A 20000-nucleotide genomic window follows, 5' to 3' on the forward strand; every position below is an offset into this window, starting at 1 on the left:
GAGGGCAAAGAATATATTTGAAGACAGCAAAGGAATCTAAAGAAAGGAGATATTTTGTTCCTTTGCAAAGCTCTTGAACGATTTTATGACGATGAAAAAAAATATTTAAGAGAGACTGGCTTATGCAGGAACCGGAGTGACACGTTACGTTAACTGTCCAATAAAAATAAAGAATTAGGGAGCGTTCAGCTGTTGTAAGAGATGTATATCGACAAGATGCGTATATATACCCCTGGCATGCAACAAATGACATGACCTGCAAGCCTGTCATAACTTTGTCATGTGTGTGCTCACCTCCACCACAAGGCAAAGTAAATCCTGCAAACCTTCCTGGGAATTTACTCTGAAATTTTGAAAATGGTCTGAGCTCTAAACTTGCCGGAATATATATGATAGAGGTTCTGCTGTCTTTGGTACACGCAAGGCGATACAGGCAATTGTTGTGGTCTCTGTGCCAGTCAGTTATCTTGAAAAGACTTAATTTGGTGAATCCTATTAAAAGTCCATATCTGAGATATTAACAACATTCGGTCTTATGAACTACATTTTTTCTCTCTCCTCAAACCAATAATATCATGATGTTATGTCTAATAGCTGGCCAGTGTATGAAGTTGAGAAGTTATAGGATAAAAAATTGCAACAACAGCAAAAGATACAGGCAAATCTTAGATATTTGGAACCGAGTTAGAAAAAAAGATAGATACAGATATGATTAAAGAATGTAAATAGAAATGGTTGGTTTGAGATTTTTGCAGATATCCGCACACTTTATGTATTACCTTGCCTTTATGTATATTCCTCTTTGCAATCATGCAAGCAAACCTTTTTTGTCTCTAATCTTATCTTACTGAAGAGTAAAGTAATATAGAGATTACCCTGATAATTCATGTAACAAGTCAGTGCCTTCCAGTTTTCCCTTGTCAAGGCCTTAGTTTTTGCTGGTGAAGAGAAATGTGGCTGCAGTTATTATTCAGTTACACAGCATGGCACATGGATGTGGCAACTGTAAGATTATAGTTTTTCATTTATCTTATTGTGCAAGCTACAAGATTGAAGAGTTTTTGGCAATTCTTTACAGTATGGACCATAGACTAACGGCCAGTTTGTTAGAATTGTGCGAGGCCCGACCCAAAGAATATTCGTATACTTGACATGCATAAATAAAGAAATAAATGCATATTTATCAGGCTAGACATACATATCAACCTGGAAAATAGATGGTTAAATGTATATCTATCAGATATATAGACAGATATGCCTTTATTTCTGCATCTGTATTTATGAAAATTCATTGGGTCAGGCCTGGCACAATTTTAACAAACCGGCCGTAAGTCCCCAACTCCATGTCAGAAAATTAATTCATCAATTTAAAAGCGTTTTAAGCAGGGAAAGTTTTTGCCTGAAATCTCAAGCGTTTTTCTTGCTAACTCAAGGATTTCGCTTGCTTTCTCAAGCGACCTCCGTAGATGGCTTGACTTGCGCTTGCTGAGTCAAGCGGTATACCGTCACCATGGCAACGGCGTCGGTCGCGTACTGTACTGGTCACGATCCTTCGAATGTGGGTGTTGGCCAGGAACCCCGCTTAATATCTTATCAGATAAATAATTTTTTCACGGTATCTGATTCTGCAATTTTCTTAAAATCATATTCAAAGAAATTGAAATTAACTGAAAACGAAAAGAGATAATGGAGATTATGGGAATAAAAAGTTTTACTTATGAATAATAAATTAATTTAAGACGAACAATTTTCCTCTTATTGTTAAACTTCTCGTCTTTCTAAATCAAGAATATATCTGCTATTTTATGAAATAAAGAATATTTAAAGTGAAAAATTCTGAGAAATTCTAGCGACATTCTTCTGTTGATATCATATTCGATGATTTGTTATATTTAACCTCATAAAATCGGATATATGGGAATGGATAGGCCTATATTTTAATTCAGGGATATTCATTTGTTTTGATAAAGCATCAGAATGAAAGGGCTGTCAATCGAAAGTGTGTGTCATTGTTTTAGAGGCACTTTATATGAATATAGGAGAAAATATAGCGCTTTGTTAAGATGTTTAGGTAGATTTATTTACTTCTCTGCCATCTTGTTGCGGCGCTAGCTTGTCAGTTGTTTTGAATTACGCGCTCAAACTGTTAGCAACCACAGGTGAAATAAACTCCACCCTTGACTTTTGCATAAGTTATCTCTTTCCGAGATTGTTGGTGGGAATATTGCTTTTAAAACCCAAGTATGTATATTTCATGTGTTATTTTGATATTTCTATGCTCATCATGGCCTGTTATGATTTGTACTTTATAAAAAGACATTTCCACATGTCTAGCATCACTGAAGAGGGCCTGCCTGCCTTGGAAAGCGTTTTAAGCAGGGAACGGTACAGCGCTTGGCAAGAATTCTTGCCAAGCACTCCCCTGCTTAAAACGCTTTAAGTTACCATGACTGGCATGCCCAACAAGGGGAGGGTTGATGGGGGTTCTGCCTCCCAACACCCCCTGAGGAACATTGTGTTCACCTCTGTATGCATGGCAAGATAGAGCTGAAACTCTTTTTCTTTATTTGTAGTGTTACCATTCGTGTCTGCAGGTTATTTCTTGTACCAACGACTACAACGTTTTGTCCTCTACAAAAATATCATAGTTTTTAGAAGTGTCAAAATTAATTTCGGATTATTCATGTGAAATGGTGATAAATGAGTGGGATGATTGAAATAGAAGTGACAAAATTTGAAAATTGTGACACAAGTCTTTTCTGGTTGTTACATGAATTTCTCCAGTAGCTGTTCACAATAGATCTATAACAGATTATCATGAATATTTATTATTGTTCTTTATTAATTATCCCTTACCCAGTGTATGAATTTAGGTATGTAATGAATTACCATTAAGACTTCTTAAAAAGGAGTATATTAGATGTTACAGTAATTTATTGGGACACATCTTGATAAATGACTTGTGTGAAATGATGACAAATGTTTTTTCCCTCTACCCTTTTTATGTAAATTTCCATTGTTGCTATTTCCATAACCCATTGCTGCCAGAAACATATTATTTCCACAGTAGTTTTGTTTTGTAAATTGTGTGTATATAAAGGTGGCTCTACAAGTGCACAGTTACCAAGAGTCAATTAATAGGCCTTTATTACCTCACCTGATTTTGTTATTATAAACAATGATAATGATAATGAAAAATTAGAAGATACTGTTTATGAAAATCAAGGATAAGAGTAAATAGTTGAGATAGGCAGGACTAGTAATTGACTCTACTCCTATAGAGCGTTATTTGTAAACAATACAAATTATAAACTGAAATCACATTGAACATGAAAGGTATGTAGATCCCATCCCAGCTGGTATTTGGCTAAATATTCTTAACTAACCTGATTGGAAAATTTAAATTTGCCCAGGCGAGTTAATTTCTAATTTTTCAGTTACTATAGTATGGTTGGTGAAATTTGTTTACTTTCCTGGATACTTTTTCCTGTTATTATAAGAAACTTCCTTGGAAAAGTACCTCTAACTTAACCTGATACCGGTAAAGTCAGGTGAGGTCACAAGGTCTACATTGACTCCTTTGCGGATGAGCACTTGCAGAGCCGTGTATTGCTGAGATGTTTCACAAAGCAATACTACAGTGGACACAGCATTTTCCCAGAGACTTTGGGTTAAATATGATATGCCACTGAGTTGCATTATATTGGGTATGCATGGCCATTGCAGCCAGCTTGCACACCTATTGAAGAATTTGCATTAAAATGTATGGTAGTGTAGAATAGCATCAAGGAGTACATCTGCAAATTATCCTGATAGAAATATGATTTGAATTATGGGCTTTTGGTATTTCATATTACATATATACTGCAAACTTTCTTAAAAGTTTACTGGATATGCTAATATCTAGGAAACAAGTGACAGTTCTTTTGGAATGCCTTACACCCTCCTTTCTAGGTGGTATCTGTAGCAACGAAAGGCCACTGCCGGACCCCGCACAGTGGGTGATCCAATCAAAGTGTCAGCTCTGAATCATGGGGTAGTAACTTGCCATCTGATCACCAACATTAAAACCTTTTATGGCCACATTGTAATCAGCTACCATTGATAATTGGGACACTGCACTAGTCCCATTATCACGTGGATCCCTAAGTATACAAGGACCTCCTACCTGGACATCGGCATTCACTTCCTCGTATGAGGTGAGGCAGCAGGAGGGTGGACGGCCACATGCCTGTGAGAGTGGATAAGAAAGACAATTTAGTAATACATTCTGACTGTTCATGCAAGAGTTACTTCCTCAATAGCAAAACATTAAAAGCAACATTAAACTTTTCTGCTAAGTGAAAAGTTGGAAATGTCAATCAGGATTAAAGATTCCTCGATTGCAAAAGTGAAGCCGCAGTTATCTCTTACTTGAAAGCACTTTTGAAGTAAATGAAGGATAGGGGACAAATGTTGATTTTTTTTTTTATGAAAAGGATTGATTTCATATGGAAAGAGGCATATTTAAAATATTTTTCTGTATTAAAGTTCATTTTGAAACATTGTCTGTTTGAACAATTCTTTCACCATTTATACACTTTCTGCACTGTTGAAATTTCTCATTGTTTTTCAAACCATTTTCAAAACACTATTCACTTTGAGTAACAAGTTAAAGGATTGACATGTAAAGGGTTGCAGTATTTGGTCACCCCATCATACCGTTGGTCTGTGCATCAAGGCGCAGGACAAGAAAGTTTTAAGATGTTTGTAATGTTTTCTTTTTTGATTACCTTTCTCTTATTGATGTTAGTAATTACATTCTTGCCTGTACTTACTCATTATAGTTTATGGTGTGTGCAAAGTATATTAGTATAGTTGTTAGTATTTTGAGTGATGTTATTAGAACTATATACATTATCTTAGTATGTTATGCAGTATTTTATTCTTTATTTAGAAAGGTTTTGTACCCTTTATATTTTTATTGTTATATGCATTTATTTATTTTTATTTATTTATTTATTTATTTATTTGTAATATGAAGTTTAGGCCTATATACTATTTCAATAAGCATTCTATTTATTTAATTATTTATTATTGTGATTACAATTGTTATGACAATCCAGACCATTATCACAGTTGATGATTACCATCATGTATCAGTTTATTTTTTTATGAATTATTTATTTATCTATTTTCCTATTGTCTGCTATCTTTATCTATTCTATTATTTTTAGATTTGGTTTCTTTTATTTTCCTTTTCAGTGCACATAAACTTACTACTCATTCATATAGTTGCAGAATATGATGTGGGAACAGCATCACTTTACACTGCAGAGTTACTCTTAAGAAACTCTTTAAAGTCTTGAACTTTTACAGTAGGCCTATTGTCTTTGCCATAAGTGGCCAGTACTCGTCTTTAGAATAGGACCACTTCAAGCAAAGGTATAGTCTTTGCCCTTTGCAGCCGGGCAGAGACCAAGAAACCTCCACCACATATGAACTGGCAAGATTGAGCTTGGAATGGTTCCATATTTAACAATAGCTTTGTTGGAAATTTCCATATTTAACAATAGCTTTGTAGGAAAGTCTGTAATCTCTATCTTGCCAGAACATACGCGGTGCAGGTTTATCGAGCAAAGCCAGAGTGCAAAAGCCTTGGCATACCGCAGTTCATAAATCAGCTGACTGTGATGAGTAATTATAGGTTTACATTTACTCTGAGATGATTATTGTTTATTTTGTTTTATTTGTTTATTGTTTTTTTCTGACAGTGTGGTATTATGTACACAATGTTCTTTGCAGTACTCTTACTCTCCATCAAATGGTCGTATTCAGAATAATTACCCTATAGTTTTGGTTGTCTTCCTCACAATTTTTAAAATCATAAATAGTGATAAACGTGCAAGACACACTACACTGCCAGCTACTACTCAGGTACCATTATACCTTTAATAAAAATCTCTCAAACGTTTTAGGTCACGGCGTAATTGAATTGGCAAAACAGCTTTTATCATAAGAACATCATAATGGATCACACAAAGGTATGAGATCACATATTGTGTGTGATGTGATTAGTGATTTTTTTCTTTCTTTTTTTTCTGTGAGCCTTAATGATGTAGTGTAAGTAGTTCTTAATATTTGACTTGTTTTGATATGATTTTTTTTTTAATATATATTCTCAGTATTTTGATATTTTTTCCTTGGACTAATGACTAATAATGTATTGTGTTTTGAAAATGGGTATTGGTAGTGGTATCTTTTTCTTTATATGCATTTTCCCCTGGTATCTAGTTTTATTTTAGTAGTTTTGTTTTTTGGTGTCAGGGAAAAGGTTTCTTGATTTGTGATGAGTTTTCTTTCTGTTGCATTTTTTTTTTTAACATCTCTTTAACTAATTTTACAAGATTTTATTTTTATTTTAAGTTAGAAAAAGGAGGAAAGTATTTGTAACAATGATAATAATAACAGTGATTCTAATAAGGGTGATGAAATGATGATAATGTTATGGCAAAAAAACATTTGTTACTATTTTTTTTATACATTGTAGGGCCTATACTGATATAAAGGTATTAATTACTAGAGATGAATGTACAGTATATGAATTTGTTTAAAAGGACATATTGTTAGGTCGCACATGCTAATAGAGATGTTAGTGCTGTGATAGGATGTTAGAAGATATTTGAAGCTTAAAATGTTCACAAAGATTTATACTTATAACAATAATGATATGAATTACAATAAGAATTGCCAAAGTGCAGACAACTGTAGTTATCGTAACGACAATAACCAAAAAGAAGAAATGATATTAAAAACTAAATTTATGGTTGAGAAATAGTTCCAAGGAAACTACACAGAGAAAGGCAAATGAGGGAGGAAAGATATCAGGCAGTGAAGGCTTTATCTCGCGTCCTTGAGGCTCAGTCGCTAATCATATGACCAGAGATACAGGAACATCTAGATTTACACATAATCCAAGCATTCAGTATTAGGTTTTGGCTTCTTAATTGATTTGTTTATTTCTTTTTCTTTACTTTTCTTTTCTTCTTTTCCCTATTTTTCAAACAGTTTCTTTTGTTTTTTATTGTATAATCTTTTGTGAGTGTTTAAAACCAAATAATGCTATGTGCTATTCCATTTTATTTATTTAGTTCTCCCTCTTTTATGCTTTATTGATAGAACAATAAAGAACCCATGAATTGTGCGCTTTCACTTTTTTTTTAGGCTACATGGCATGATATCCTTCCATGTTGATCATCATGTAGAATAGTGTTGTAGGAAAGAGAGAGATTATGAGTAATCAAAAGGTAAAGATTGAAGTGCTAATTTCTTTGCTTTTGGCTGATGATAAAGATGGAGAAAATTATTACAGTTCTTGCTTTGTAGTTATGATTTGATGTTGATGTTGAGTTGCGCTTTAATGAAGGAATTTTTCTTTTTAAGAGAGAAAAGGTTAAGAAATTTTAGAGGGAAGGAGAGTTTGTGCTTCTCTTAAGGGAAAACATTGGCTTTTTTTAGAGAATAAAAACTTTTATTTTATTCAGTGTTAGATTTGAATGTTATTTTAAAATTTAAGATTAAAGGGATTAGATTTTAGTTGATGACCAGAAAAAAGGGTTTTTAAAAAGTTCTAGATGATTTTAACACTAGATTTAGATTTTTGGTGAAATACTGTGACTTAACATGGCCAGATACTCAGTAGTATAATGCGTATGACAGGAATAACAAGAATAATAGTTTCCAAGAGTTTTTAGGCACTATGTTTAAAAATCTTTCCTTCTTTCTTGCACATATCGCACTTGGTTGCCACTCACTTTTTCTTGTGTACTTTGAACATCACATCAAGGGTGACGCATGCTCCTTCTCACGTCTTTATGTTCACGTATCACAAGAGTATGGATTGGTCCTGAGTATTGTTATTTTGAAATTTTGAGGGATTTTTGGTTATTTACTCATATTATGTATGATTATATCTTCCTTTTGAAAATCTAATTTTGACTCTTGGTGATTTTGGTTATTTTTAAGTCATGCATACCTACACAAATAATAGTGTGTATGCATGTGTGCGTGCGTCCTTGCGTGTGCACGTGCGCAACTGCAGTTGATCATGTTGATTTGCTTTAATGCTTTTATTGCAAATGTATTATGCATATACTAATTACATGTTTTACTTGGTATTTTTAATTTTGTTTGAAGAATTTACTACTATTCTTGATATTTAGTTTAATAAGTTTGTTGCAATTATAATGGATGAAAAAATTTACATATTTTAAATTAGATTGATTATTGATATCAAATTTATATATTTAGATTTATGGTTTTGATGCCTTTTGTTCTGTGGTATACTTGTAGTGCTTCAAAACCATTCACATTCAATAAGAACCATTAGGCATTATTACATATTCAATGATAATCCCCATAAACACCTTTTATTTAACCCTTTGCACATAGCGATGCCCCAAAGTAGAAGCCATGACCGTAAGCCAGAGTTTTGCATTGCTCAGCTGTATCATTGTATCATTGGGTCAGTCCTGGGCAGCCTCCTGTCCAAATACTAGCTTGGATGGCTCTTTGATCCGAGAAGAATGCTAGTGAATCTTTGGGGCATTTCATCATTAAAGGGTTACTCATGCTATTGGTGTTAGTATGCTTTACAGACGCCATCAAAGCTTTACAACTGTGATCTGAACATGAATGAAAACCCCTTCATGGCTATAACCAAACAATTGATCTTTTTGCAGGCTATCCCCCTTCTGGTGGGTCTTGGGGTTGTGGTCGGAACAGCCATTCTGACCAAGTTGTACTTGTCGAAGAAACGCGGTCCGCCTCGCACCCTCCAGGATCCCACAGTCAAGTACCCCTTGGAGCTGATTGAGCGGGAGGAAATATCCCACGACACGAGACGATTTAGATTTAAGCTCCCAACCCCTGACCATATTCTTGGTAAAGGATTAGATGATTTGTAGAGATAGAGCTGAATTATATGATTTATAGGTTATTTGTATATCCATCTAAAGAATTATCTTGTCACAGTGCCAGGCATATAAATGAAACAGGAGAGAATTATCAGTGAGTTTATATTACAGGTCTTCCCATTGGTCAGCACATCTACCTCTCAGCTAGAGTTGACGGGCAGCTGGTTGTGCGTCCATACACTCCTGTTTCCAGCGATGAAGACAAGGGCTACATTGATCTTGTTGTCAAGGTTATTTTCAAGTGTTTTGTTGTTTATCTGTATTTTTTTTCTTTTTCTTTTCTTTTAATTTCTTTTCTTTTCTTTTCTTTTCCCATCCCTTTCTCCCTATCCGCCTCTCTATTTTTACCTGTCTTATTTCTTTCTATTCTTCTCACTTTCAAATGAACCTCCAGGACAAAGGTCTTTTGGGTCATGTCAAGGTTTGCTATTTCCACTTGGCTTCTGTTTCCTTCTCTTCTCTAATACACTGTTTTATTCTTCCCTTTCCCTGTTATCCTTCCCCTTTCTCTTCCTCCTCCCCCTCTCCCTCTTTCTATGCCTCCTATTGCTCCTTTCTTTCCTCCTCCTCTTTTCCTTCCTCCTCCTCCTTTCCCTCTTCCTCCTCCTCCTTTCCCTCTTCTTCCTCCCCTCCTCTTCTCTTCCTCCTCCTCTTCCTCCTCCCCATCCTCCTTTCCTCCTCCTCCTTTCCTCCTCCTCCTTTCCTCCTCCTCCTTTCCTCCTCCTCCTCTCCTCCTCCTCCTCTCCTCCTCCTCCTCCTCCTCCTCCTCCTTTCCTCCTCCTCTTCCTCCTCTTCCTCCTCCTCTACCACCACCTTCTCCTCCTCCTCCTCCTTTTCCTCTTGTTTGTCTTTCTCCTTTTTCTTTTCTCCATTATTTGTCTCCTTCCTCAGCCTCTTCCATTCCTTCACTTTCCCTCCTCTCCTCTTCTTCCTGCCTGATCCTCCTCCCTCTCTCTGAAGAAAAGGTATTACTAGGTACAAGTTGCATGCCATATTTGTCTCATGAATCTCACGAGTATAAATATTGTCTAACTTTAGCTTTAGTTTAATATTGTGAATTACAGTGATGACTTTAACAGCTGATCGAAATTTCAAAAAGACTTTCATTACAAAGTTTAGCTTACGGAACATGTCATTCCTCTTCTGCTTTCGAACTTGAGCATATTATGGTAGGTGAAGCTTTTATGAATTTGTAGATTTTTTTTTTCTTCACAGAACTTCAGATAGATCTAATGTAATTCACAAGATGCGTAAGGATTCTGGGAATCAGCACAACATGCATGTAGCTTCCTTTCTCTATTGTGGTTTCATGTATCCATGTTGCCAAGGTTTATTTCATTTCAGATATATATATATGCGCACGAAAACACACACACACACACACACACACACACACACACACACACACACACACACACACACACACACACACACACACACACACACACACACACACACACACACACACACACACACACATATGCTCACACACACACACACACATGCTCACACACACACACACACACATGCTCACACACACACACACACACATGCTCACACACACACACACACATGCTCACTCACACACTCACTCACTCACTCACTCACTCACTCACTCACTCACTCACTCACTCTCACACACTCACTCACTCTCACACACTCACTCACTCATTTTCACACACTCACTCACTCTCACACACTCACTCACTCTCACACACTCACTCACACACACACACACACACTACACACACATATATATAATATGTATGTACTAAACAACCCTCACATTCCCAATTAATAGCTATTTTTTAATCATTTGTCATTATATAGCACATAATTACTCTAAGATGATACGGGATTTTTTAAGCAGGAAACATTGACACTATGTGGGATTATCTATTATTACTATTAGTTATTACCCCCCTCATCTCCCCTGTACTGTATTTGCATTGGTGTCATGGCAACGTGAATAGGTGTGATATTTTTATTGTCGACGGAAGCAGTCTTATCTCTGTTTAGGGTTAATAGTATGCATGTTTGCAAGAGAAGCATACTCCTCCGTCCTTTATGTTGTATCCCGGTCATCTTTATTGTTTTTCTTTGTGTTGTTTCGTGTCCCCTTTATCATCATTGTGATTTTCCTAATAGTCATCAGCTGTAGCATTAGTAATGTTTTGTCCAGGCAGTTGTTTATTTATTATCATTACTGATTTTTTAAATATCATATATTAGAGAAAGAGATGTTTTTAGATTAATTGAAAAAGGTTTTATCAGTATTTTTTTATTAATTCATTTCTTTTTCAAGTTAAAACTAGATCCTCCTGTTTCATGTTGACTTTGGAAAAAGAAAATCCTTTTCCCTTGCATGTTTACATTTTATTATTATAAAGTAGCTAGTTTAGTTTGATACCCATTATATATTTGAGATGATTAGATTAGATAAAATATATATATATTTTTTTCCACTCTCTGGTTGTATCTCATTCAGTTTAAAAAAGATGTTAGTCTGATTCTTTGAATATGAAGATCTATTTTTCATGAGACGGAATACTTTTTGATTGACGTTTCCTATTGTAGACTGTCGTATTAAACATTTATTTTTAAATGAGGCTTTGAATTGGAGCCAACTTGTAGTATTAAAGGTTTAGGTGATGATTATTTGTCTGCTCTTTAATAGGGATTTTAGTTTGATTATCTATCTTATCTCTCTCTCTCTCTCTCTCTCTCTCTCTCTCTCTCTCTCTCTCTCTCTCTCTCTCTCTCTCTCTCTCTCTCTCTCTCTCTCTCTCTCTCTCTTTCTCTCTGTCCCCCCTCCCGCTCACTCCCTCACTCCTTCTCCCCCTCCCACCTTCCCCCTTCCCTTCCCACGCCATTCATTCAAATCTTCTCTCCCAGGTTTACTTCAAGAATGTGCATCCCAAATTCCCGGATGGCGGGAAGTTGAGCCAGTACCTCGAAGGGATGAAGATTGGTGAAACCATTGACGTGCGTGGGCCATCAGGTTTGCTCGAGTACCGTGGCCGAGGAGTCTTTGCCATTAAGCCAGACAAAAAGTCTCCACCGAACCTCACGACCGCCAAGAAGGTCAGCATGATTGCCGGTAAGAATTGGCTAGTTGGTGGTTGTGGATATTTTTCTATTTTTTTCCATTTCAATTCCTTCGGTTTTGCACCTCCTTCCCCCCCCCCCCTCCTCTTCCTTCTCTTTCTCTTCATAATCTTTTGTTCATCCTCCTCCTCTTCTTCCTCTTCCTCTCCATGTGTACAGTACATGATGAATAGATATCAAAATAATGAAGTAAAAATTATTTTTTTTTCCTTTCCAACCCACACGAGAATCCATATGATGCTTTGCTTAACTACTTTCTCTCTTACTTGTGCTGCAACAGGTGGAACAGGCATTACTCCCATGTTGCAGCTGGTGCGTCAGGTGGCAAGAGATGAGGGAGACAAAACACAGTTGGCCTTGATTTTTGCAAACCAGACGGAAGCAGACATATTGTTGCGTCAGGAGCTAGAAGAGGTCCAGGCCCAGCACCCAGACAAATTTAAGTTGTGGTACACTGTCGACCGTCCAGAACCAGGTGAGGAGATTCTTTCAATTGAACTCTAATTCAGGGTAGCAATATTATGGTTGTTAAATTTGAATTTGGTGGCCTGGGTTGCTTTGAGGTTATTTTAACTTGCAGCTTAATTGGAATTGTACGAGTAATTGTATATATTTTAAAACTTGTTTTAACTTGTTACTTACATACTTGGACTTCAGCAATGTAGGGTAAGTTAGTAGTTATTTTGTCTATTCTCCATCCCACATACTTTAATCTCATTTCACTCTTTCATTCCCTCCCAGGCTGGAAGTATAGCAGTGGCTTTGTCAGTGCCGAGATGATTTCAGAGCACTTGTTCCCACCGGGTGACGACACACTGGTACTCATGTGTGGGCCTCCCCCTATGATAAATTTTGCCTGCATCCCAAATCTGGACAAACTTGGATACTCACCTAGCATGAGGTTTGCCTATTAGTAGCTGAAGAAGAAGAAGGATAAAATAATGGCAGGCAGTGATTAGAAAACCTAGCACAGTTGTTATAAAAAGATGGAAAGAATGAAAGGGGTGTTTCCTGTAGTCTTAATATCCTAATCCATTGTCACGTAGAGTCAAGTTAGGATGTTGTTATGTAGTGAATGGCACGAGGATTGCGGTCAAAGAGAGTTCTCCAAGTGCTAAGAATAGTCCCTTTTATTAATTTATTTGTCTCTTGCTTTGCCTTACAGGTTTTTGATAATATGTTGCAAGTATTACTAAAAATAGGGCAAACACTGTGGCCAATTCTCTCTTAGGTCAAGTCCCTCAACAGTATTGGTCAAGTCCTTCCACAGTATTGAGGGACGTAACCATCCCTTTGACTGCAATGCCTTGTTAGAGGCAACCATGCAGCTCCAACTTGCATTCCTGTCTTTCTCTGTTATATGGCATTTGTATCGTTAAGTTTTTATTGCTAATGTGTATGACATGTGATAATTTAAAAGATTTATTTTTTGTCATCATTTCCTTCTTAGTGTTTAAAAAGAAAGAGATTTGCCTGTCACAAAGGTAGTTTTATTTTAGATAAATTATGGTGTACGGTGAACAAAATTTTTGGAAGCAATGAGCATGTTATTTAAAGCATTTAAATCACATGTTATCTTGTTTGAGATGTATGAAATTAAAGTTTGTGTAAATATTTGTCTTTATGAATTAATAGAACTTTGAAGGCAGTAATGAACTAACCAGAAGATTATAACCTTGTTAGCTTTGGGTAGTTCACCTATGGTGTTTACTGTGACTAGAGTTGGTAAGAAGGAATTGCAGTGAGATTGCAGGGTAATAAAAAGTTCTCATGGCAAATATGTTGTTTCATTACATGGCCTTGAAAAAGCAATTTATATGAAGCCTGAGGGAGTACTTGTTGATCTTTTTACGTATGAATTAGAAGATTTGTTGAAGACAAATTACCAAACTGTGATGGGAAGGAAGATATTGAGTATTGTTGTTTCTTGAAATTAAAGTTGAGATAGAGATGTATATTTTTTTCTTCACCACATAATGCAAGAATGTGATAGTACATGTGTGTAAATCAATTGTATTGATATGTTTGAAGGTATTTAGGTTATATATAATTGCATATCTGTAGAGTTTTGATTCATTTACATTAAGGCAAGATTTCTTTGCATAAAGATGAAAATTCAGAATGATTAAGCATTACATAGAGCCTGAATTAAAATGATTCCCTGCAGGTATATAGACAATATAGGTATATAGAGCTTATGCAGTAAATCCAATATATGATTAAATTAAAGGAGAAAACTAACTTAACCCAAAAGCATTATATTATTATCTTTGATGGTTCAGTTAATGTTACACAAAAAAAACTTTTTTATTTTGAAATTCTGTTACTGAAGCATTTAAATAAATCCTAGCCTTCTTCTTCATTGTCTACCTTTTTCTCCCTTATTACTATTCATCCTTATTGCCCTCCTTCCCACAGTACTACCTCACAACACTATACCCTGTCTTCCTCCCGCCTTACAGCACCTTACTCTAACAATAAACTTCTCTTCTAATGATTTCTCCAAAACCAATTAGGAAAAGTTTCCTTTTACAGTCATTCTAATCGTTCATGCCTTGTCACAGTTACATGCGAGTCACATGCTTGTGCACTATCTACCATGACTGACTTCACTGGCAAACTTAATCCTGCCCAACCTCAGTCCTCCCTTAATACTTACACTGGAACTGTTTCCATCTCCTAGACTGACTGTCCTATCTATTACAAAAACTAGTCAGACTGAAAACAACCTGTTTTCCTGCCAGTTGACCATGATGCTACACTATTACTCCTAGAGGCCAATGTAAGTCCTACACCAGTATTGCCAGAATTAGCTTCCATAGACAGGATCTCCCTGATGAAATATATGTTGGTAAAGTATCCTGTACTGTCCAACCATATTAACCCTTCCTCCCATAAAGTATTTTACGAGAGTTGCCGTGCCTACAAACTCGAATTTAAGGTAGCAGTTCTCAGATTCAAACTAGGCCTCACACTCCATGAGGCCATAAAGGAAGTACCTATTCCATTGCAGTTCATGGCTCTGCTTCCCTGCCATCTGTTCAAGATGTCTCATTACCTCCCCCAGTATCTCTTACCTCTACCCCTTACCATCCTACCTCTACTCCTACGGTCTCTCCCACATTCTAAATCCAGATGCTCCAATCCCCCATCTTCCACTTTACCGATTGTGTTAGGCAATCTTAATGTTCCACCCAATCTTATACCACATCCTCTCCTACACCCACCTCTTCCTCTGATCTCTGGACATGTCCCCCCCTTCTCCCCCTCATAAAACTTTTGTTTCTCAGACCTTCCCCCAACTCCCCTCCAGACACTCTTGAAGATATCCAAAACTTGACCCAAGAGATTGCTCCACTCTCATCCACCCTCCAATCTCACCATTCCAAGTTCCTCTACATTCAAGGTAATTGTAGATATAAATTCTCCTCTTATTCAAGTTCCCCTACCCTCTTCCTCCCACTCTATCCCAACACAATCCATCCTCACCTTCTCTGTGTTCACCATTCCCTCTTGTTTCTCTATTATTCTTGCTGCTCCAACCTGGATGCTCATATGACTCCCTTGTGTTTCAAATATATCTGGATCCTTCTCTTCCTGATATTCTTCCTGATACTTCAACACCTTCCCCTGTTCTCTATCTCATTCCTATTTTCCCTTGTTCTCTTATCTCATTCCCAGATTTTTCTCCTACTTCTCCAACACCCATCTCTACCCATATTATCTTGATTGTTTCATATTGGCTCTCTTGCAGTTTTCTTTATATAGTGTTCGTCTTCCTTCCTCAGACGCAGATACTCTTCTTTTCATCCAATCACCCTAAGCCCTTAAACTCTTCCTCATTTAAAAAGCCCCACTGTATTCCAATTGCTTTCCCTTCTTAACCCTTTTCACTACCATGCGGTCCTATGGTGTTCTACAACCTCTGACATATAAATTTTATCCTAATCATTAACTCATTGTTACCCTTTTTGCCACAAAAGGGGTAAAGTGCTATATGACCTCTGATGTCTAACACATTTAATTGTCTTAAAAATTACCCATTAACCCAATCTTCAAAAGTGATAGTTAGAATTTAAAACCATTCAAAAATGCTTTGGTTATTCCATGATAAATTCAAGAAGTCTCCTATAGAAGCATTTATTATTCATATAAAAGTACAATGTTAAAGGAATGTGCTAATTTTACAGGCAGGTGAATAACTTCACACTATATATATATATTTGTATAATATTTTTGGTTCACATATAGAAAACATACACATATAAAATAACTTCATATAAAAAATAAAGTTTGTGCAGCTAACTACAATCACATTTTGGACGGATAATTATAATCACACAATAAGACTAGCTTTGTTGAAATAACTCTTGTTGTGCCTTAAGCCTCTAAAACTCAGGAATTGGAGAAAATTTAATATTGCAATGTTGGTTATCGTTATGGAAAGCTAAACTGTTTGGAAATGCTGGGTCTGAAACCTATATACAACAAATCTTAAACATTAATACATGAGTACATAAAACATGTGTGAATATAAGAAAATTCATTGTGAGAAATTCTGAAAAATGTATGAAAGAGAATGATGAATTCCACATTTTATTTTGAGAGGAAAGAGTCATTCTGGTTTTCATAGATGTAATATGAAATGGTAATTACAGATCTTACACTGTGGAATTATTCATTCACATTCACATCTTTTCTCATGTATAATGATCAGACCACTTTTCTTTATGTCAAGGAAATGCCAAGGGTATTGCAAGGTAAACTATTAAGCAGTTTACTACCCTAATGCCAAAGCTGTGAACCATGACATTTAGTTGCGTACAAATTTCACACCAAATACTAAACTGCTTGGGAACTACACTGAAGTACATAAACCTGTATAAACTTATTATATACCAATATTGCACAATACATAAACATATAAAAGATGTCAACTAATTTGACTAGATATTTGACACAAAACAAGCACTAATAGATGTACAACATTTTTTTTCTGTCTTTCATTTGAATTGTATAATTGCATTTCTTTCTTGTGCTGCGGCTTCAGGCATCCATTCATACATTTCTTATAGCATAATTGGTATTTTAGTGCAAAGTGGATCAGTCTGGAAATGATACATCAAATGTAATATTACAGAATACTAACACTACCATATTACTATTTCAGACTTGTAAAACCAACATATAAAAACAATCACGTAATAAATTTCAATACAATTAACCCAATGGCAATGGGGAGTAACAGTAGCACTCTTGGTGTTGTACCTGGGTTAGGAGTAAGGTCCCTACACAGGATGTACGTTGGAAAAGCTAGGGGGGTCTTGTTTCCCACGTTTTTAATTCTGGACATGCTGATTATTGTTTTTCACTAAAAACATAAATTTGAGTGTTTGGGATGACTTTGGAGAGCTTTTACTTGAGTATAAGATTTAATTTTTCTTGTTTATGTTTGTATAAATGACCAGGGTCTTTCTCTCCCCATTTAACATCATAAATTTTCTTTTATTCCAATGCCATAATTACTTATTTTAAGAAAAAAAAAAGTCAGATTCCTGATATTCTGAACATTCTTCAGTCTCTATTCTTGCTTCTAGAATATATCCAACACTCTTTCCTAATAGGCTTCCTGAACATGTAAACGAATTACTTCTAAAATCACTAAAAGGAATACAACACAGAGCCACTATTCTAATTATAATTGCTTTCACTTCACTAATAATTAGTGTTCACAACCAGAGGCTTAAACCCATCACAACTGTTTCATTTTATTACATGAGAAAACTCAAACTTTCTAAATACCTTTATCCCTACATAAATCTCTTTTAATCAGTTGTCTTTAAATTAGGAATGACTAGATGTTCATCACTATGGCTTCGAATTCTTTATGACTGCTTATAGATACTTCCTACAAAGTAAATACTAAATGTATATCTAAAATAACATCAAATATTGCAATAATATACAAATAAATAAAACCTATAGGTACATACAGTATACCCAAAATGCATACTTAAGATGTCCATCCTTTGTACAAAATTCCCATTACATATTTTTATCACAAAAAATAAATAATGAAAACTGGAAAACAGAAAAGAAAGTATTAAAATGCTTTGATAAAATAATTCACAAGGAATGTAACTGGAATGTTATTATCCCATAATCAGATTTGTAATTTGAAAAAGACACTTCAAGGGACACTTCACCAAGAAACCACATCAAGAATCTTTTTTCCATTGTCACTTCCCATTGGGGGAACATAATACGTATAGCTTCCAGAGTTCGGAGTTCCTGCTTGTAAGTCTTACATGGAAAGGGTCATTGAAGCATAGGAAAAGAAAGCATCAATCTGCTGATTGCTGGTGTTGCTGTCTGCAGTCACGTACACCACCTGGTCCTGAGCATCTGCATTCAATTCCTGCCCGATCTGTGGGTAAAGATAAGAATCATCTTCATCTCTCCTTTCTCCTTCTGTTACCCTCCCTTCACTTTCCCCTTGTCAACCCGTATTCATAGTCTACTCTTGGAATATAACTCTTTATGTAAAGAAAAACATCCTCTCACCTTGCTACATGCTTCTGATATCCCACTGCCGAGACACAGTAGTGCAATGATGGGTCCTCGGCTAATTACACTCTTGTACTGAGATGTCTGGAACACTCTCTGGGCATCAGATATCTCCATTTTAACCTCACGGCTGTGCTGTATCCTGCAACTTTGCTGAAAACAGAAAATTATTGTTATCCTTACCCTGGTAAGTTACTTTTTTCCCAGTGCAATCAGTCAGTCACTCAATCAATTTATATATATTATATATATTTATATATATAGATAGATATATAGATATATATTATTCTCTTTAATGATAGTTATCACAGTAATAAAAACTTTCATTATATTATCATTCATTGCATATTAATAAAAAAAATAATAATTATGTAAACTATTACATTTGGCCCAAAAGGGTTGTAATATAACATCTTCCACACTTACAATCTTTGATTTCAGAGAGCTAATGAAATCCATTGCTTTTTGCTGGTATGTTTCATCAAAGAAGAAAATAACAAGCGTGGCTTCCTGTCCCCCATACATTGGTGAGCCAAGAGTGAACGGCACAACACTCGTTTCAGTTCCCAGCATCAGTTCAACACTGAAAGGTTAGTCATTGTTATGAGATGTATCAAAATCTTAGAACTAATTCTTGCATTGATCTAGCTCACTTATTTGCTTATAACATAAACACTGACTGGTCTCACCATCATTCCTCTACTAATTCATGTATTTCACTTATATATATTTTTGGAGGAGTCATTTTACATGCAATTTATATTACTCTAACACATGCAAACGTACAATATTTTTATGTCCACAGAAATTACTTAAAATCATAAATATCTTGGAGGTTTGATAAACTTTAGCCATGGTAATTGAAAGAAACATAGGCTGTACCTCTTCAGCTCCTCTGTTTCAGGCAGCTTGAAGGCTTGTTCCAGTGCATCAGACTGGGAGGAACAGGACCAGTTGGTCTCTCCTTCAACAGGCGTGAAATCGTGTATGTTGGACCAGTTGTTGTTGAAGATGCTCAGTCCAGCGCCTTTGAAGTGATCTGTGGAACAATTTATCCAATATTTATAATGTAATAAAAAACACTAACTCCTCGAGTCATGAAGCAGTCTAAACTCCTACACCATTGGTACCTTCCTGCTGTATGAACAATGATCTTTAACCTTTGAGCTGAGGATAGGAGGCTTGGAAGCAGCCAAATCTCATCTTGGCCGAGGCTTCGATGATAGGCTGTGTCTGGCAGAGAAGGAAAATATCCATCTTGCAGCAATCTCTGGTCCTGAATTGTCCACAAGCAGCCATCACGACACAGTCCTGGCAGTCTCTTAGGAACACACTGTTTGAAGAAAAGGCAAAATTTCAGAGAGAAGAGAA

At 35.9% G+C, this 20000-nt stretch overlaps 2 protein-coding genes across 7 annotated transcripts in view; one reads left to right on the top strand and one right to left on the bottom strand.

Annotated features, from left to right (window-relative positions):
- Positions 1 to 13840, top strand: part of LOC113809327 (NADH-cytochrome b5 reductase 3) — a 14379-nt gene extending 539 nt beyond the window's left edge. For 2 of the 6 annotated variants that reach the window (XM_027360887.2, XM_070121704.1), the window contains exons 2-7: positions 5958 to 6023; positions 8721 to 8922; positions 9066 to 9184; positions 11850 to 12054; positions 12343 to 12537; positions 12804 to 13840. In XM_027360887.2, coding sequence (XP_027216688.1) covers positions 6009 to 6023; positions 8721 to 8922; positions 9066 to 9184; positions 11850 to 12054; positions 12343 to 12537; positions 12804 to 12976 — 909 coding nt within the window. In that variant the 5' untranslated portion in view covers positions 5958 to 6008 and the 3' untranslated portion in view covers positions 12977 to 13840. Of the gene's footprint in view, positions 1 to 888; positions 1006 to 5280; positions 5425 to 5957; positions 6024 to 8720; positions 8923 to 9065; positions 9185 to 11849; positions 12055 to 12342; positions 12538 to 12803 lie in introns of those variants that run through there. The other 4 variants (XM_027360888.2, XM_070121703.1, XM_027360885.2 and 1 more) reach the window with 4 other exon arrangements.
- A 2348-nt stretch (positions 13841 to 16188) lies between these two features.
- Positions 16189 to 20000, bottom strand: part of LOC113809328 (protein XRP2) — a 5236-nt gene continuing 1424 nt past the window's right edge. Inside the window, exons 3-7 of the mRNA XM_027360889.2 lie at positions 19790 to 19962; positions 19512 to 19668; positions 19056 to 19212; positions 18627 to 18782; positions 16189 to 18489 (exon numbers count right to left, since the gene is read on the bottom strand). Of these exons, the coding sequence (XP_027216690.2) occupies positions 18367 to 18489; positions 18627 to 18782; positions 19056 to 19212; positions 19512 to 19668; positions 19790 to 19962 (766 nt within the window). The 3' untranslated portion in view covers positions 16189 to 18366. The remainder of the gene's footprint in view (positions 18490 to 18626; positions 18783 to 19055; positions 19213 to 19511; positions 19669 to 19789; positions 19963 to 20000) is intronic.

Source organism: Penaeus vannamei, chromosome 5 (assembly GCF_042767895.1).
Source record: "Penaeus vannamei isolate JL-2024 chromosome 5, ASM4276789v1, whole genome shotgun sequence".
Lineage (NCBI taxonomy): Eukaryota > Metazoa > Arthropoda > Malacostraca > Decapoda > Penaeidae > Penaeus > Penaeus vannamei.